The sequence below is a fragment of the Colias philodice genome, chromosome 16 (genome assembly GCF_061535455.1).
Source record: "Colias philodice isolate Cphi_HAF_F1 chromosome 16, ilColPhil1 Martin Lab GWU primary, whole genome shotgun sequence".
NCBI lineage: Eukaryota > Metazoa > Arthropoda > Insecta > Lepidoptera > Pieridae > Colias > Colias philodice.
The window spans coordinates 6827483-6847978 of NC_143101.1; the positions used below are offsets into that span (position 1 = coordinate 6827483).

Genomic DNA, 20496 nt, shown 5'->3' on the forward strand with positions numbered 1-20496 from the left:
AATCCAATATGGTGCAAGTGATGCAACACGATTGGTAACAGTATTTCCATCATACAGTAGCTTGTTAGTAGCCAAACAGTACTGCCGCAAATAGTGCCGTATTTTTACAATTAAAGTAGTCAGGTTATTGAACGTCCGTATATAGTTATTAGGCGTCCGTATATAGCTATTAGGCGTCCGTATATAGATATTGGACGTCCGTATATAGATATTGGACGTCCGTATATAATATTTGACATCCATATATAATATTGGTTCAGGCCATGGTAGGATACAATCCCGATTTTTATCATACCTACCTATATATACCTATTGACCCACAAATGAAGTTATTACCTACCTACTTGTCTTAAATTTATAAAAAATAGACAAGATAAACATGTACATAATTAAATGCTTGTTATTTTAGCAACTACCTGCGATTTTTCATGTAAAAATTACAGACAGGAGCTTAATTTTCTTTATCTTATTATAAACTACTAGCTGCTCCGCGCGGTTTCACCCCCGTGACTCCACTCCTGTTAGTCGTAGCGTGATGATAGCCTACAACCTTAATCGATAAATGGTCTGTCTAACACCGAAAGAATTTTTCAAATCGGACCAGTAGTTCCCGAGATTAGCGCGTTCAAACAAACAAACAAACAAACTCTTCAGCTTTATAATATTAGTATAGATTTGTGTACTAAACTTTATCAAAATCCATTGTTACTAATACGTGTAGATAGATTATTTTTTAATGATATAAAAATAATGTGCATCCGTATATGTATAGATCTGACTAAATTGGTATCTATAAATGAAAAGACAAGCGTTAATAAAAGAAAGATATAGTAAACCGAAATCTGGCAACGTCGCACTCACAAATGCCGTTCATGCTATCAATGAGGACGCTAGATAGTCGATGCAATAGGTAAATCACGATCAATATATCCAGGACGCCTATAATTTATGACCATGGTTCGGGGCTCAAAAATGTTGCGGCACGAACGCAAGAAGAATATCGCGAAAAATTTAATTATCCGAAAATGACGTACCCCACGGAGCTGGCTATTGAAAAACTAAGCAATATTCATTAACACATGTTAAAAAAAGCAAGCGAAACTGGGGGACGTCGTAATGATGCACGACGTGCATGACGCCAAAAAGATTGTATGATGTAAATATATATATATATATATATATATATATATATATATATATATATATATATGTATATATAATACTGGGAACGAAAGTGTTTAAATATCACAGACATTTATTCAACGAAAACTTATTTAATATAAACAGAAGTAAGGAAGTTATTGTTAATATTGGTATCCCTTGAGCTTCTAACCGAAATCACAGTTAATTTGGAGAAATCTCAATTTTCCGAATGAATAGTTTAAACATCTGCTTCATAATTTTGTTATAATGAATACTATAATACTTGCTTTTCGTATAAACATGAATTTACATGAGTTACAAAGAATAATTTCTAATTATTATTACTTCATAATGAGAAACGAGAATAAATATAAAAACTTTATTTAAACCACACATTAATTAGAATCTTAATCTGAATTGACGCAATCAAATAAAAAACCTTGTTATTTTTTTAAATATCTCTAATCGAAATGATTATGGCGAACTAATTTTAACATTAAAAGACTATTAAACTTAACTTTAACGTTGATACAAACCCACTTCCTTCGTCTAGACCACTAAAACATTCAATGTTTCCAAGTATATCAGATCGATACGAGCTTTGATAAATTACTGGCCTTTGGACATTTGCCAATACGCTATTTATTAAGTAACATAACATTTAACTTCTTATTTGAACTTTTCTATTGGTATACTTAATGACGGCTAGCTTCTTGGCTTTAATGGATTACATTTTAGTTGAAGAACTACCTACTATGTATAGAATGTTTATTATACGAAGTCTTTGATGCGAAATAAATCAATATAAAATGTATATTTAGTGTGTTATTCAACCTTTAATGTACCTCATTATAATTTGTAATATTTTTCTTACCATAGTAAAGGATAAGTCACACGGAAGACACACGGACACGAAAAAATAGTTTTTAATTTATATACAGAAAGATAGTATTCAAAATGTAAATAAAAAATGGTACATTTTATAACCCGTTGTTAATTACAATACTTAAAGGGTTAAGGATATTTCGCTTATAAATCGCAACAAAGCAGTCGGGATGCTATTATGCTTATATAAACACTGCCGTGCAGCGATTTGCAATGTTTGTCTCTTTAACGAAATCCCAGCAGAGTAAACTTTCGAATGCAGGTCTCATTACAAACGCTTATTAAGCGCCTTTCCCGTAAGTCGGGAATGGTGATAAAAACGAGCTATTTATTATCATTACACAGCGTAGGTACACTAACTTAAACCTATCGGAGTTTGCTTTTAAATTGGTTGTATCGACAGATTTCAATGTAATTGGTTACCACTAATAAACATCTGTAATATTACAACTTAAACATTTTAAAATAAATATTGGTTTGTATCGATAGTTCGATGTTTTTAGTTACCATTATTACCTTCAATATAAACACAAGCTGATGAAGGCATAGTAAGCTCGTTTTTGAATTTACGTCTGCTAAATGCAATCAGGTTTTACTTTTATATTTTTAATAGCTATTTTTTTATTTTATTAAATCCCCGATAGTTTGACATTAGACCTTTTCTAGTTTCATTTGTCGTTTCTGGGTTTCTCTACAATAGTAGAGCAAAGCTTTCATACATAACTTGGTACAATATAATATCATTACGCCTACTTTTGGCAATATGCAGATTAGACCTCAAAACAATGACTTACCTTAAAATGCGTTAACCGATCACAACCAAACAACTACAGCTTTATATATCACATAGCATTAACACGTTCTAAGTCTATATTCAGCAATATTTATTTAGGCAAATAAATCGCGTCAAGCGCGAAGCTGTTCGTATGCAGGAAATTAAAATCCGCGTCAGCTGCGAATAATGAGACCGACATTACTTACCTACGAGATTTCTTGCTAAATTAACAACGATTTAGAAATGGGAATTAATTTTTCATGTTTCTACGTACGCGCGAGAATTTTATTTCAGCCGCGCGGAATTGATCAGAAAACCTAAGTATAATCCATTTATTGAATATTTTTACGTGTGACACACTTTGGTGAATAAAAGCAACATAACATTGTGAAATTCATAATTTCCAAGAAGCTTTTAAAAACGTAAGATTAACCGATATATTTTTTAACTTTAATTCAATTTCACTTTCAGATATATATTGGCACGTTTTTAAATCGTAAGCGGATTAAGCTGAATCCAATGCCAAAGCATATATGTAGATATGTCTGATACAACACAACATTAATTTTTTCTCGAACATTCCACGATAAATATTTAGGCGCAACACCAAAACCTCGGTAAACGGCGTCACAGAAATATATAGCCGACATAAAGAAGATTATATAACGTAACATTAATTTTATAGCCCTAACATAATGTTATGGTCCCACGGCACATATTATGTGCCCACCATTCGTTATAAAATATTACATGTTCATACATATCTAAATGCAAAATTTCATTTGCGATATTACATAGAGCAATGATATTTGCAATTCGCTTTAAATCAACAGTGAAACACAATCAGTTTTCATGTTTCAATGTTATATTGTGATATTTAATAAACACGAGTGAATGAAAATTCATATTACCTACTGTCTTTTAGCAAGCAATTGAAATAAAATTGCCATAACAATCATCATATTATATATGGCATATAAACTGCCACATCTTATTGAAGAATAATATAATGAATAGAAGAAAGTACATACTGTATATTATATATTATATTTCTGAAGCATCTACACAATGCTCAATCCATGTCTTCACAGTGTCATTTCATTTTGGTGATAACACCTTCATTTGACCTAGTTTGTGCTATGCTAAAGAAAACGGCCTATTTTTGACTGCACTAGGCCCACTATTCTCTTTTACCATTCTTACAAGGAAAGAAAATACGTTGAATTCACAATATTTATTCATTTTATAGAATTGTGGCCTTTCCTTATATTTCCTTGAGTAGGTAGTTTATAATATCATTCAAAGTCACACATAAAATCGACAAAAGAGAAGGAGAGTATAATAAGCGAGTGAACTATATATACTTTGAATCAAATTAAAAAATACTACGAATAAAACGCTATATATCTTATCTTAGTCATGGACAAAGACTGACCTATATTTGCTTCTAAAGAAGAGAGATCAGAAAGAACTCGAAGAACATTAAAAGTAGGCTTAAATCTTTGCCTGTAGGTGACTGCACATTTGTACGTTTTTATGAAATCTCAATAAGTACAAAAGACAAACTTGAATCGGCAGATTTAAACTTGCAAGACTCAATCTATTGAAGTGAAAAAATGTTTAAAGGAAAATGTGTTCTATAATGCTGTATCGCATAGTGCAAAGTGGCTTGGTGAATGGTGCCGAGGGGTGGGCGGAGGGCTACAAGAGAGTTGTCATTCGCAGAGACTTCAGGCGCAGACTGGAGTTACACAACTTGTCACCAAGCTTTATCTCGTTTTAGCTTTTTTAATAGTTTGCTCTAGATATAAAATCGATCCATTTAATTCACAGTTAAAGTTACTTTTACTAGTAATTCGATCTTGTATACCGTACCTATTGGATCTGTTTCTTTGTGTTATATTTTATTCAATAGAACATGATACTCTATCATTTATGACTATGGAGGAATTATGAATGACGTAATTTTACACACATGCTTGCGCATTTTTAATAATACATAGTAACTCACTATCTACAAATGTCTTGTTTTTGATTTTTTTATTAGTAACATACTAAAGATATTCATATCAACGAAGAAAAACACACCTGAAAAAAGCCACACTAAATAAAAAATCCAAAGTACTTATTGCAAGACATAATCCGTAACATCATAATATGAAACCTTTACTAACTTCAGGCAAGGACCAACACAATTTCGTATTTATAATGTCTGTAACTTAGTACAGGCAACAAATCTGGTCCCTGAATAGACATCATTAGAAGTGAAATCAACGTTTAGCGTTGCTTTGTACACCGCCTTCTGCAGTTAGTAAGCTAGGCTTAACAGCTCACAGATTATAACCAGCTTGAAAAGTCTGATACCAGATCAGTTACGAACTACATGGATGTAAAGTCTAACAAAGAATATATAACTTAAGATTAATATATTAGAACGTAGATCAATGTCAAGGCTGGTATTACATTAAAATCTTAATTATTAACAGCTGTTAAGATTAATAAGGTCACACGAGCTCCTGGTAGTAGGGACTTTGTAAAGTAGTAAAATTTTGTTAAAGATGATATTTAATATAAAAGGTGTCATTATTGGGCACAGTGTGTGACCTAATTAGGCTTTACCTTTTAGTAGCTAAATATAAAATTGTGTTTACCTTTTCTAGAACTTTATACATGAAATAATTTATATAAGCTAAGTTTTTATGTATATCTTCGTTTTACTTTTGAAACTACACCAATAAGCTGAAATATCTTAACTCTAACATCACATACAATCAATATTGTTAATAACAAGCAAATAAAATACATCAGAAATACGTTTACCCTGATATCCTAAATCACCAATATCAAATATTGATTCTCAATTTGAATCTTATCATCACATTTTCCTTGTATCTCTGAAAACAGCATTCAATTGTCAACACAAGATCCATAAATAACCGCTAATAAAAAGAAACCGCAGTTTACACACAAGATTTCACTCTAATGGTATCAAATGTACGTCAAGCCATTTAGCAGAATCTATAATAGCATTGGAGAGCTCGAACAAAGGTTTTGTAGTGTGTAGGTAAGATTAATCGACGGTACTCGGCGGCCTGCGCCGGAAAAGCATCCATATCTGTCCAATAGCAACCATTTTGCGCTTCCGTTCAACAGTAAATATGTATTTGCTCTAGAAAACGCAATGACAAAACTCAGCATTTTTATGGCGGTAGCCTAGCTCGCTTTTTGGAACCATTTGCCTTACTTTGGAAAATTTGATACGCAATTATAGAATTATTTCTCTTAAAGTAATGCCGATATGTGCACTGAGTAGAACACACACAGTAATTTCATATGACATACCATGAATGCGATTAAATTGGTGAGACAAGATATAAAGTCCTATTCTAAAACGCAAAAATGCAACTAAATAAGATTTTCAACAATATAACCACTTAGGGTTGAAGCGGTGCAGTGGTGCACGGGAAATTAAATCAGTGCCACCTTACTTACTTGCATAATCCTGCTACATTCGCATTTTACGGTTTAAGACGCTCTTCTTTAAGTGCCTGTCAAAGCTTTTAGGTTTCCATTGCATATACGTTGCTGTTGCCAAAATTAGTTCTTGGAATTGAATTGATAACTCTTAGGATTATTTCATGGAAACAATTCTTTTAGAAACAATTTAATATCAATTGGGAATGAGCTTTCTGTAAGATATCGTTATAATATAGCATATTCACGTTTACCTGAAAGTATTTAGAAGGAAAAATAGACATGGTAACCTCACAGTGACATTAACTTAATTCAATAATTAATTAACTATTTATCAGGCAGTAATATATTATACATAAATAAATAAAAAAGATGTTCATTTCATAGCAGAAGTACCGTTCTATCGATGATTGGTAAAAACTCGGCAGCACACAACAATAGAGCATCACAAAAGATCACTTGACATCGTATCACGTGGAGAGTATCAACTCGTTAGACCTTGTAAAATACAAGCTATTTATATTCAAGTGATCTGTTTTCATAATTCTATCAGAATTCCTTAGTCGATGCTCCTTTTGTGCGCTGCTTTCAATATATTTAAGGATTAATATGTTCAAAGGGCCCCGTTTATCGACATAGCCTACTTTCTCCCGACCCCTATCTATGAGTTAGAAAAGCTTAGACATACGTTTTTTTCAATAATCTTTTTTTTATGTACTATGTATGAATCAGTATAGCGTTGTTAATGACATTATATAGACTTTATAATTATTTGAAATTAATATTTAGATGCTAATTATTTTGATGAAATCAATTTCTGCTATTACGTTTCCCAAGCGTATAAATATGAGTAAAATATGCCGTTTGTATATTCTGTGGCACCATACCATTCACGAACTAATCCGAATTGAAAAGCAAAACAAATTTCGACCGCCCCAATAAACTTGTAAAAGTGATGCAGAACGTTAGCTTAAGCTTGAATACAAATAACGTATGATGTATCATATATACGTTTTTTTTTTTTTTCAAAATGATCGTTACCCATATGTCACACAAAGACGTGCCTCATTGAAAGTAGAAAATTGGCCCAGTCACGTTCAGAATCTGTAAAGAGCATAACAATAGTAAAATTTCGGGGACGCAGCAAATTTTTCCTTGTATTGTGTAGGGTGATAAGATACGAGAGTCGTTGAACTGTGAATGGGTGTGACCATTAGAGTTAACGAGCTAAGGTAACGGGGACAAAATCTCATGACAATGCCCATGCGATCTTACATGGCGTATGTGACGCCTCATGGTGACACGTGGAAATTATAATGGAGTGAATTCAACTGCTTTTGTGGTGCTTATCAAAATAAATGTTGTAACAATAAACACTGTTTGATATAAAATAATGATAAATCGAGATTAAAGTTACAATTGTGAGCGCAGAAAATTTTGAATAATATTTACTATGACTATTACAAGTTTACTAAAAATATTATCACAAAATACACTAATAACACGAATGAATTTAAAAACAACAAGCAATTTAAATTGAGCAAATCCTAATTACATTTCAGCGCAAAACTGTTTATTTTATAAAAGTACACCTAAAAATGTACGAGGGAAAATGTTTCATAAATTTTAACAGTTGCTGAATAAACAAAGATATCATGGTGGTGTTTGTTTGAATGACACGCGTATTTTCCAATCGGAACATCACGAAAGAGAATAAATAAAACTATGAATTAAAACATTTCGAGGCTGGGGTTTTGGAAAACTCTCATGGCTTTAAATGTCGACCGGCGAGTTTCGGATCATTCAAAACGCAACTTTTCGATGGATAGAAACCGATCAATGCTGCATCTGAAATACGCACTTGGTATTATAGATTTTAATGAACGTTCTATTTTGTGTTTACAAAGTTTGATAACATATTTACGTTTCAGTAGAAATTATTGAATACTATGTTTTGTAGATTAAAGAAAACTTGTGTCTATACGCTAATCTATTATTCAATAGCCAACACCTCATATTTCTAGGTAATAAAAAATAAGATCTCGAACGCTGTATTTTCATTGACCATTTCTATTCACACCCGAATTCAATAATATTTCTTCAAATTACACATCACAAAGTACTAAAATCACAAACGCCTTGCACAATTAGAAGGAACTATTTGTTTAAGCAAGCCCACGACTGCAACAGTTCTTGTAATGAAGATAGATGACTTCTTATCCTGCTTTTTGTTTAGCTACTAACAAGATTTTACAACTTTTAACTCATTGCTCTGTAGTGAGACAAATTGATTTTCAATTCTACAAGAATATACGAAACTTTTTTTATTGTTTTCACGATTGCCAATGTGCGTCTATTTACCTATTAGTATGTATTTCATACATTTGTTATTAATATTACTGGATAATTCGTTTAAAAATGTGTATTAGACCGCGTTAAAAAGAAAGAAACAATATAAATTCACAAAAGATTTGAGTATTCTTACAAAGCACAAAAAACTAACCAAACTGAAGCAAGGATAAATCATTGATCTAACTCTCAGAATGCATTTCATCTATATTACATTCTTTAAAAACTCTATCATGAAACTTGAATCGCATAAAAAGTATGGATAAGATCCAAGTTCGACCATTTTCTTCTATGAAAGCCAGTTTTTTCCAGCCGTGACGATAAAAAAGGAAGTTATACTTGTTCAGTAATAGTTATTGTGGTTTGGAATCTGGTACTTTTGAATACAACGCGTTGTTCGGGCCCGTCGTTTGTTTTGACGATAATTCGCTTTGTAATGGGGTACTTATATACTTTATTTTAGAGCGAATAGCTGGATCATTATGTGACTTTATGTGACGTAAATAGGTTCTGCGGTAGGCACCTTCGGTCGATTTTACTGGAGAAATAAAAAAATATTAAGATCGTTTTTATCAACAATCATTTCTTAATAAAGGTACATTAGCAAAGACACAATGCTCTCTGCTACTTCTTTCACTGATATTTGCATGAACAGTAAACGCATAAGACGTATGAATTAAGCACTCATCAAATCTTTTCGCATTCTTTATATCAGATTATTGGTATGCAAGTAAAGTACAGGTTACAAAATCGGTTATAATATACGAACGTGGCATACACACTAGTTAAAAAGCAAAGCCAAAGTAATCACTTAATATAAAACAATTGGCCAAAAACGAAAAAGCTCTCCCAAGACCAGAATATACTTCATACTCAAACTCCCAAGTACTCTTCTATAATTTATATTCAGGTGCAACTTCTTAAAACTTTACCAACAGGTGATACTCTAAAGTATAAACTACGATATGCATCACACCAAGAAGGAGGTAATTTTTCAAGTTAAGTCTTGTGGAATTAACCTGTCGTAGCAGCTGCAGGGAAGTCTAGACTGATGCATGCTATAACGCAAATCAACTTAGCCTTTGTAGGTCACCTAGTAACTTAGAACTCCCAAAGGAAAGAGCTTGTTTCACACTCTTATATTAAATTCAGTGCACATTCATTCTCGTGAATTATTTAAGAAGTATTTTATGATATTACGTTTAATATTCTACCCAGTATTAGATTGGCGTTCTTGTTAGTGGAATAAGGCTTTGTTTTGAAATAACTGAATACATATTTAAAGCGTGATTCACTCCAACTATTTCGATATATAATTTAATATGAATTTCGACAAATTTAATGTTGGTTATTAAAATATAACCAAACAATTACAATACCGATTACAATAACTCTTAACCACAATCCAACACGGAAACTACATAATATACGTACATGAAATATGATATAATATGTATTGCCTAAAAATATAATCGGATTACTGTAGCGAAAATGAATCGATGCATATAAGGTAATTAAATGGGCATAATTTGGTTCAAATTTACTCAATACATATACATAAAAACACACATATAAATCTATTGTATACGTTCCTAATAAACAATGTAACGTAGAGAGCAAACAATTTCAAATAACTACAGAGATAAAAAGCTTAACAACCGGCCATCTTATCAATCTGGACTGGATCGGAAGTTGTAAGCCGCGGACCGACTTGGAGTTTTTAACTTCGTTTGCTGACAGATTATACCGCACTATGAACATTTCGACTTATTTATTTATTTATTTATTTTTTACATACATAGATTCCTTACAGCTATTTGTATTACAATATTTATAATTAACTTTAACAAAACAATACGCCAATAAAAAGGAATACCAATAATAAGACAATTAATGTGACAGTAGTTTTACATTAATTATAACAATGACAAAGTGGAAAAAATTAATATATATTTTTTTTTTTTGGCCATGGTATACAAAAAAGAGGAAAACGAGGAAAACGTACCCATTATAGAATGTTTGGTATGGATGTGTGAGTGTGTGTACTGTGTGTGTAGTGTATAATGGTGTAGTGTGGTGAGAATGTGTATGGTAAACTAAGAAATTATTGAATTGGTGATGTCTGTTACTGCTTTTTTAAAACTGTTACGGGAGAGATGAAATATGTCAACACTTGAAAATTTCTTGTTGTAGATATCAGGTAGACGGAAGAGTGTAGAATTTTGCAGGTGTTTGGTTGAAGCGAGGGGAACCTTTAATAGTTGGCAATGCCTTGTTCGTAATGACGGTGCTTGTAGTGATATATTACCGAGAATATTTGGACAGTCCAGATTATATAATACAAATTCTACATTCACTTATGTAATCTTCTTATATCTATATATATAAAAGAAAGTCTGTATGTTCCAACACTTATAACTCGAGTTCTGCTGAACCAATTTTCATGGTTTTAGATTCGTTGGATTTGTCTCCGTCCAGAATAGAAGAATAAATCATAAAAACAACAAAAACTAGACGAATAAATATTTTCCCAAAATTTTGATTTTCGTACATGTCAATCATTAGTTGTCAATCCTGTCAAATACGGAAAATAATGTTTGACATTCATGCGTTCAAAAATGTATTACGTGTAAAATAATAAAAAATTAGAAAGGGTGAATAAATATTGTTTGTATTTATTTTAAAATCAATTATTAAAAAGTGCAATAAAAGCAGATACATAAAAATTCCTCAAATGTTTGTGTTTACGCGTATTTTCAGAAATTAATAAGGTATTTTTGGTGGGGAAACTAACCAAGAAGTTTAGTTCGATTAATTATTAAAAAAATTCTATAAAAATGTAAAAATTCTGACAATTATTTGTTGCGATTTCGTCGACTGCGTCAACAATATTGCTATCAAATTGCTATAAACAAGCTAAATTGCGTTTTTAAGATTACATCCATTTATGCGATGCAATTGATTATTTTACCGGCGACATACACAGGTAGCCCAAGTGAATATGCGCAACATGAAATGACATAAGGCCAGATTTATTCATTACATTTATATGTAATCCGAAATGGATGGAAATTATTCAACTGTTGCTTCCCGGACAAATATCAAGTGATCGGCACGACATCACCACACGTGTTTTCAAGCAAAAAATCCGATCACTGATGAGTTACATTAATGGAACACATCTTTGGGATTATTCAATGATGGATGTATTCAATCGAATGACAACAATCTGGCTTGCAGCATGCACACATTTTAATTTGGTTAGTCGAAAGGATTCGGGCAGATAAAATATATGAGTGTACGGGGATTGCTAATCCTGAAACCGATCTAGACCGACATAACGTTGTTATCACGAATATGATTCATGGACCGTGTGACACCATCAACCACCAATCACCATGCATGGTTGACAGTGAGTGTACCAAAAGGTATCCACGAAAATTGATGGCAGAGACCATCACAGGCAACGATGGTTACCCACTTTATCAGCGTCGATCGCCCAATGATAATGGTAAAATTATTATCACAACTAAAGTGAAACGAAACGATGGCGTGGTCGATAATAGTTAAAGAATGAAAAGAGTTATTCTCTGAGTCATTTTCTCAGTCATTTTTCTCTGAGACGTGTTTGAAGTAATAAAATAAAATATAATTACATATCAATCCATATAAATATTTATTTTGTATCATTGTATTAAAATCAAAGACTAAATTAGTCCAGCTAAAAGGTAACACAACATTCATTGACAGGGCGGTACAAAGTTCGCCGGGACAGCTAGTAATATATAAAAATGAATCGCAAAATGTGTTGGTAAGCGCATAACTCGAGAACGGCTGAACCGATTTCGATAATTCTTTTTTTATTATATTCCTTGAAGTACGAGGATGGTTCTTATGTAGAGAAAACGTAAACATGTACCACGGGCGAAGCCGGGGCGGACCGCTAGTATTAATTAAAAACAATTTCAAGTATTATATCTCTATTAAACTACTTCTTTAAATATAATCATAATAATATATTTTGTTAAAAGCAAAATCTCACGTGCATTCAAAAAGACAACCACCTAAATCCTAATTCAACGTTACTCCTTTGAAAAAAACAGTAAATTTAATATCGTAGGTATAAAAATAAGAAAGCCGCAGCCTCTCACCGCCAGCTGTGCCGTGCTCCACTAATGAATTCACTCTAATTAGATTTTTTAATGTCCCCTCTGAGGTCGATTCTGTGTCGCTTCACTTTATTATGACGCATCGTATTATATTATTTATTGCCTTTTATCACTCCTACGCCCTTTATAACAATTGGGTTTTTTGTACAGACCCTCATTTGCAAACATACATATTGGTTTATGTGGAATTATATGTATGTACATGGTAAAGCTTTAAGGCTCATTTGGGTATTGGCGTTTGATCTATAAATAGATTTAATTGCTTGATTATAAAAGGTTTTTCTATACGTTTGAAGTATAATTTACAATGATTGATCCAAACGTTAATAATAATCGTACACAAAACTAATTTATATGAACTAATATGCTCAAAAACGAAATAAAGAGATATCAATGTTTATATAATAATGTAATTCCAGTATTAATTATTTCATTGCTATTTATTTTGTCCACCCAGGTGTAACAATCAAAAGATTGCGGCAGTAAACGAAACATTTAATTTCAGTTTCTTAGAAATAAACAAATCTAACAGCGGATAAATTAGGTGAATTTAATGAAAAACTAAATTGAAAATTTGGGCTAACTAGAGCAATTTATAATTATTGTACCTTTAATATAACAAGTATTTATTCATTATGTAATTTTTGGAGAATAAAATGAACGAGGGTGAACTTTTAATCTAAATACTCCGAAACGCAGTATGCCATTAATTCGATCAAATTAAAAATGACACAAAATTTTGCTCTATAAGTACGTCTATTTGGATGGACGGTACACGGAAATATAAAGAGCTTATAAAACGTTAAAAATTGAAAAATTATGACCTACATAAATTAAAGCGTATTTTTAATTGCTTATAATCATAATTATACGAGTTATATTTTACGCCATTGGCAATTAAAATCATAACTTGGTCTCCCGCAACTTGGGGATGCAAATTAAAAACAGGAAAAAGCAATAACTCTAAATTCTGTTTATATTCTGCCTTTAAACATGAAAAATCGTAATTGCAAAATAATATAAAATACATGCTGACGTTTTGCCAGGTCACCCTTAGGACTTTATAGGGGTATAAAAATAGTAGGACCCATTCTCAGCCCTACCAAAAAAAATCGGTCTAACCGTTTTCGAGACTTTTATATTGTTCCAGCAGATGTGCCCCGCTTTACCCGCATTACTCCGCTCCTATTGGTCTTAGCATGAAGATACTAATATTATAATATAGCCTATGGCATTCCTCGATAAGTGCGCTATTTAGCACTGAAATAATATTTAAATCGGTCTCGAAGTTAATGACGTTAGCGCGACCAACCAAACAAACTCTTCAGCTTATTAGAATAGATTATATAAGATATATTCGCATGACACCGTCGAAATATTATCGCAAAGGAATCCTCCGATATAATCTGCGATGCCATAGTAAGTTAGGGTGTTAGATAGTTTACTGATATCGCTGGAAGCCGCAGAACTATCCGATAGACGCCTTGACCCACTTCCTAGAAGTCTTATAGCTGACCCGACGGAATGTTATAGAAGACATTACAACCTTTGTTATAGCAAATCTATTGAATGTTGAACGCAATTATCAGTTCCTGGAAGTTAATAGAGAGATTAGAAGTTTCATATCGATATTTGTTAATACCCATTTTCTTAATTATTTTAATAATTCAAAATATATTTATTTGTCTTGAACTTTTGGTGCTATTGATCGGATCAAACCATAAAAAGAAACAAAAACTGTAACAAAATAAATTTTACAAACGCCGCGCCGCGGCCGGCTTAAGCTCAAAACGATTCGTTCAATTTAAAATTATGTAGATAAGACTTAGGTAAAACAATAAACCAAATGTTTTTATTTATCACACATAATAACAATAATTAACAATAATAATTGAAAGCGTAATGTAATCAAACTTATATGAAAATGAAAAGGGATTCCCGGGTTGAATATCTCCAGATATACCACAGACATAAAACACCCTAAATAAGAATCGCGATTCTATTTAAAATTCTGAATCAATGATAGCAAATATCTATTTACATCAGGTAAATGTCTACAATCTACGGAGAACACTTTGACGTCTCAAGTTCATTTCATACTTCGATATTGAGTTTTATGAATACTTTTACACGCACTATTGGTTCTCTTGTAAAGTACCAGATATTAAACTTGCTGAATTGACTGTAAAATCCGTCTGAAAAGGTATTATCGTAATTGTTTTTTGATCTTCTTTTTTATTTTACGACAATATTATATGATTATTTTTTGAGAGACCTAAATAACAGTTATAGAGTTATAGAGATATTAAGTTATTCTAATAGGCATTGAAAGCTTTGTACACAGGCAGATTAAAAATTGAATGATTAAAAATTTTAAACATCATCATTCATTACAAAATATTTCACTAGTAGGTATTGGCCTCATGAACAATAAAAAAGAGCATGTTAGTAATCTAATAAATAGTAATTTTATTACCAGATACAGATACCTATTTCACGTCCATAAATTCATACAATCTAAACCTATCCAACAATTATAATTCATCACATACGAACACTAATACAAAATTATCATTTATAAGTAGATTTAATTCGAAAATTCGGTCACCAACGAGGTTACACGATCATGTAGCTAATTACATAATGCTGAATGATAGGTAATGTTCGCTTATTATGATAATTGGCACTGTCATAATTATTACATTTTGGCCATGTACATTTTCATGATGTTCAAATCTAGCACACTACTATAACCAACGTAATAAATTATATACCGTTAGTATATGTGTTGGCTAAAGCAGCGCGTTGGTACACGGTGGGGTTTTAGTCGGTAGGAATCCGAATTAACCCACGGCTCCTTCTCCGGGAGCCATGGCCTGGGTATCTTAGACAAGATTTCCCCACTTGAAAAAAAATGTGTTAGCTTATTTCAAAATCAATAAAATGTAGATTTATAGGTTAAAAAAAGAAAGCGGTTTTGTTTTCTATCTCTCTCGATTCTATAAGAAACATTAAAAAATTAGAATTTTTACTCATTTAAATTCAAAATGTACACTATAATATTATGTATTATTTCATCGTTACACAAAAGGCCTTTAGATAAAATTTCTAAAACTAAAACAATTTTAACCACACACCTAACATTCAAAACTTCATGCTGAGACACCTTATAATCTACTTTTCAATGAAAACATTACCCATATCTGTGCAGTTACAAAGGCAGTACTAAATAGATTTCAGTACACCTATAAAGCAATAGATCCTAGATATAGTCATAAAAGTAAGCGTTTACATAACGCTCAAAAGTAGTTAAGATACAAATTGCTACTGACTCCGTAATGGAAATGTAAATTTTTCCTCGCCTCTAGAATAACGTAACAGTATATTAATGAGATAAAATCGAAAACTTTTACGTGGCTTTTAACATAATTGGTATCATATACCTGAGTTAAACCGCAACTAGTACAAGTAGTTTTACAATTAAAACTTTGTAATTGATCCACGCAATTATACAGCTTTGTGTATGTGTGGAGATAAAAATGTTAAGTTCAGAAGATATAAAATGAATACTTTATTTTACGTGTAAACGAACGCTAAGAAAATGTTTAGTAAAAAAACGAAGGATTGTGTGAATTTCGACTCTTTTCACGGTTAAACCTGTATCAAAAAATAAAGCCCACGAATCTTTGATAAATTAAACCTAGACTTGTATCTCTTTTAGTTTAATATAAATGATAAGTATGTATATTACGTAATTATATATAAAGTAGATTACTATTTTATTTATTCATTTATTTATTAAGCCAAAACATTTTAATTAAGAAACTTACGTAATATCTTATGGCATTACTATTTTTTTGTATTATATTTTATTTCATGATATCTATGTATGATATATTTATTAAAACATGTACCTATTAATTTTCAACAAAACATTTACTTGTGTTTTTATAATAAATTATTTTAGTTTGTAATACATTGCCACTTTTGTTACAGGGATCGACGACACGCACAAATTCCTCGGCAATGAAACACACACAGATTACTTCAGGCTGTTACTGCGGGACGGAAATTATCTTCTGGTTGGTGGGAGGTAAGTTAACAATAAGTACAAAGTAGAAATTTTACCAACCTGTTAATGTATGGCAAATTATGTCTAAATTACATATATTTAAAGTCCAATTTCCATTTAACAAAAGCCTTGTATTACGCCTATAATTCCACCTAATCGACGTCGGTCTAGTCGCTAACTCGCTACTAAAAGATCTAATTATTAATTAATAATGTAAGACCTCCGTCTTCATAGTCATTGAGTATGAACGTAATTACTACGATTTTGCTAATTCTACGCTTAACTGTAGCTAAATATTCCCTTACAGAATATTACGGTTTGTTGAACGCTAATTAAAACTAAACTTACATTAGAACAAGTAATCGTTACAACAAATAGGTCTTAAGTAATTACACTTTCACAAGAAAACGTAGTAGTTAAGAAACTTGTAATAAATTTAAGAAGATATTATGTTCACTCTCTTGGCAAAGTGATACTTCGTTTACGTTTATAATAAAATCTTGGTTCAGTCAGTAAATTATAATGAATTCAATTAACACGCACCAATGTGTCAATAAATTGACGTGTGTTATCGTCTTTATTCATGAACCCATAATTATTAAAGGTTTCAATTTTCGTTCCTCACGGAAAATAACGGAGTCTCCAAAAATGAGCAACAAATTAAAACACTCTCGATTACGAAAAGATACGATGGAATAATTTCATTTCGAGAATGAACAATAAAAAGGGAAAATATTTATAAGTGTCTGAAACAATCTACTTTGTACACTTTATTTTGATGTTGAAAAAAATAAATCTCATTCGATTCCTCCTTTGTTTCTTCATTTCGGGAATGTTTATGTAAGTATATTCTGTAACAAAGAGATAATAAAATGAGTATCGTGATTTAAATGGCTCAAAATAAATAATGAATATTTAATAGTAGGACTGTCTTACAATCTACTCAGAACTCGGTGTAATCAGGAAAATCCCTTCTCAACATTTAGAATGACGTAAGAGAAATTATTATCATATTCCTGAAACAGTAGTCTTAACGTTTTATTAACAGTAAATTTTTAATAAATATAAACTTAATGAGGTACATAGATGAGCTTTAAGTTTTATTAACATTTCTTAGAACTACTCCTTAAATAGTATAAGAGATTTTATACGATCAGAATACACCTCCTTCCTAGTTAGATACTATTTGGAATATGTGTAAACTACAGAGTCCGTCGAGTGCTAAGCCAAAACTGGACTTCACTCCACCTTTCTAGTTGAGATGCGATCACTTCAAGAATTCAAGACTTCCAATCCGTAAACCTGGCGCCCAACTTCCTTAGCAATTCCTTCTATATTCTAAAATGTATCTTAAAAGATACCTAAAGGTTCTTTTAATATTTTATGGAGTGTAGATATTACTTGTTTTATTTATTGGGAGTATTTTTTGTTTACTTGTTGTTCTTTCTATACATCCTTAGGTAAGTTGCAATTCAATATATCCTTTAAAAAATTGTTCAAAGACATTCAAAACCGAACTGTTAACCGCAATGTTTAACGTAGTTTATTTGGATTTAAATCGAAGTTTCGTAGACACCTTTGCTCAAAGATGCCAAGTTATACATTCAAATGAAATACTTAGCTATTTGTTTTCCAACTCCACTTGAATTCGTAAAGTTAGGGTACCCTTAACCGCAGTCTGAAGTAAGAACGTGCTGTATCTAGAGCTAAACCAATGCACCCACTCCATCCCGCTCCGACACTCGGACTAACAAATATGGTTCTCTCTTTTGCATTTATAAAGATTTTTGGTTCGTGTTCGGATGGAGGCGAGACTTAAAAGCACCCCTCGCCCGGCCTACACTTTATAACGTGTTGGGGCGGTTTTTATCGATACTTTTAATGACAAAATAAACTACATTGACGATGCTTGAGCACCCTAATATGGAACTGAAGTTAAACGCAAATAAAGTTTATTTGATTTTTATATGCGACTTTTTTATTTTGTTGGCTTAAGGGATAAACATACAAAGGATTTAAAATCATTACTTTAATCTTTTATATGTTTTTGCAAATAACGAGTTGTACCTATACATTTTACAAAGGCAATTATTACAGCTGAATACTTCACACTTTTTATGTTACAATCCAACTTTCGTTTGTTGCATACAAAAGATATGTGTGTATCTTAGGTTTGTTTTATTTCAAATAACTGTCTTTATAAATACCATGCCTACTGCTCTGAATTTTTACACGCTTACATCATCGACATAATCCGGGCCATCACTAGAGCACAAAACACGACACATCTGCTCAGCCCGCGCTACGGCCGTCCTGTTTTGTTTGTAACGTTACAAATATATTTCTTTGTTCATAAATGATGCTCAAAATGCATTCCAAATTCAAACAACGCTGTTTATTTTGTTTGTTTACAGCTTAAAGTCTTGCTAATTGCAGCCTACTACGGTACTGTAAATAATGACTCCATAAACTTAAATATTGAAATATGCCTCGTAACAAAGCAGTGGCAGACTGGTATTTTCTCATTGTAACATTACGAGTACTTACGCTACGTAATTTATTAAAACAATACTATTTTTTTGTTTTGTTGCAAAATACTTTATGCGTATTTTTTGCATGTCGAATTACTTTGAAATACGTTTTCGGTCTGAATATTTCAAGACAAAAAATGGTTTTGAAGCAGCAATTATGTTTTATAACTATTATTTAGCGAAAATTATAAAAAATAGATTTAGGTTAATTTCTTTATAATAATAATTGTTGATGATGATTCATGAACATGATTGATAGACACAAGCTTCAACACATGGATTTACTTGACCTATGTAAAATTGTAGACAATACACTATTCTGTTGTGATTGAACAATCATCATCCTGACTTTCGATATTTATATTTGATATACTAATTAAATAAATTAATAAAATCTAAAAATAAAAACATCGGCTTGGAGTTACAAATTGAAGCTGAAACAAGTGCTTTATTCGTGTAAAATTTTAAAAAGAACGAAATAAAATTGTCTGTACCGTTAACATATAAATACAGTGTAGTTATATGCTTTACAAGTGTTTATGAATAGATTTCTAGAAACTCTAGGTATATATTATTATTATTTGTTCCTTTAATATAAACTAGATAACTTTACTTCTCCATAATATTGCAAATTAGTTACAAAAATACCCATACCCCACAATTCATTCATTCAAGAACTAAGTCCAGAATTCATTGTTCAATCCAAAGTCAGCGTGATATAATAAAAAGCTTATAATATTATCCTTTAAAAGAATAATAAGATCCAAAAAGTCGTACAGAAGGTGTCGCCTCGCAAAAGGAGCAAGGTCAATTCTATTTATTGACCAACAACTTGTTACACTGTTTATTTGGTGAAAGTATGTTTATTCTCCTAACTAAATAAAGTTAGCTGAGACAGAGATATATTTTTTATAAAAATATTTATTTTATAAATCATTTTTTATTGGTACACATTTTATAATTTTGTTAATCCTGTTGTAAAACATATTGAATATAAGTTTACGAACACAATATAAGAAATTCGACATATTTTTATATAGTTTATATATTCTTCTTTATCTGTCTATCCCTTGAATAAGAAATTTGTACGTCTCAAAG

The 20496-nt window shown here is 31.5% G+C and overlaps 1 protein-coding gene across 2 annotated transcripts in view; it reads left to right on the forward strand.

Moving 5' to 3' along the window:
* Sema1a (semaphorin 1a) overlaps positions 1-20496 on the forward strand; it is a 264482-nt gene that overhangs the window by 198492 nt on the left and 45494 nt on the right. For both annotated transcript variants that reach the window (XM_089704811.1, XM_089704812.1), the window contains exon 2: positions 16792-16888. In XM_089704811.1, the coding sequence (XP_089560937.1) occupies positions 16792-16888 (97 nt within the window). The remainder of the gene's footprint in view (positions 1-16791; positions 16889-20496) is intronic.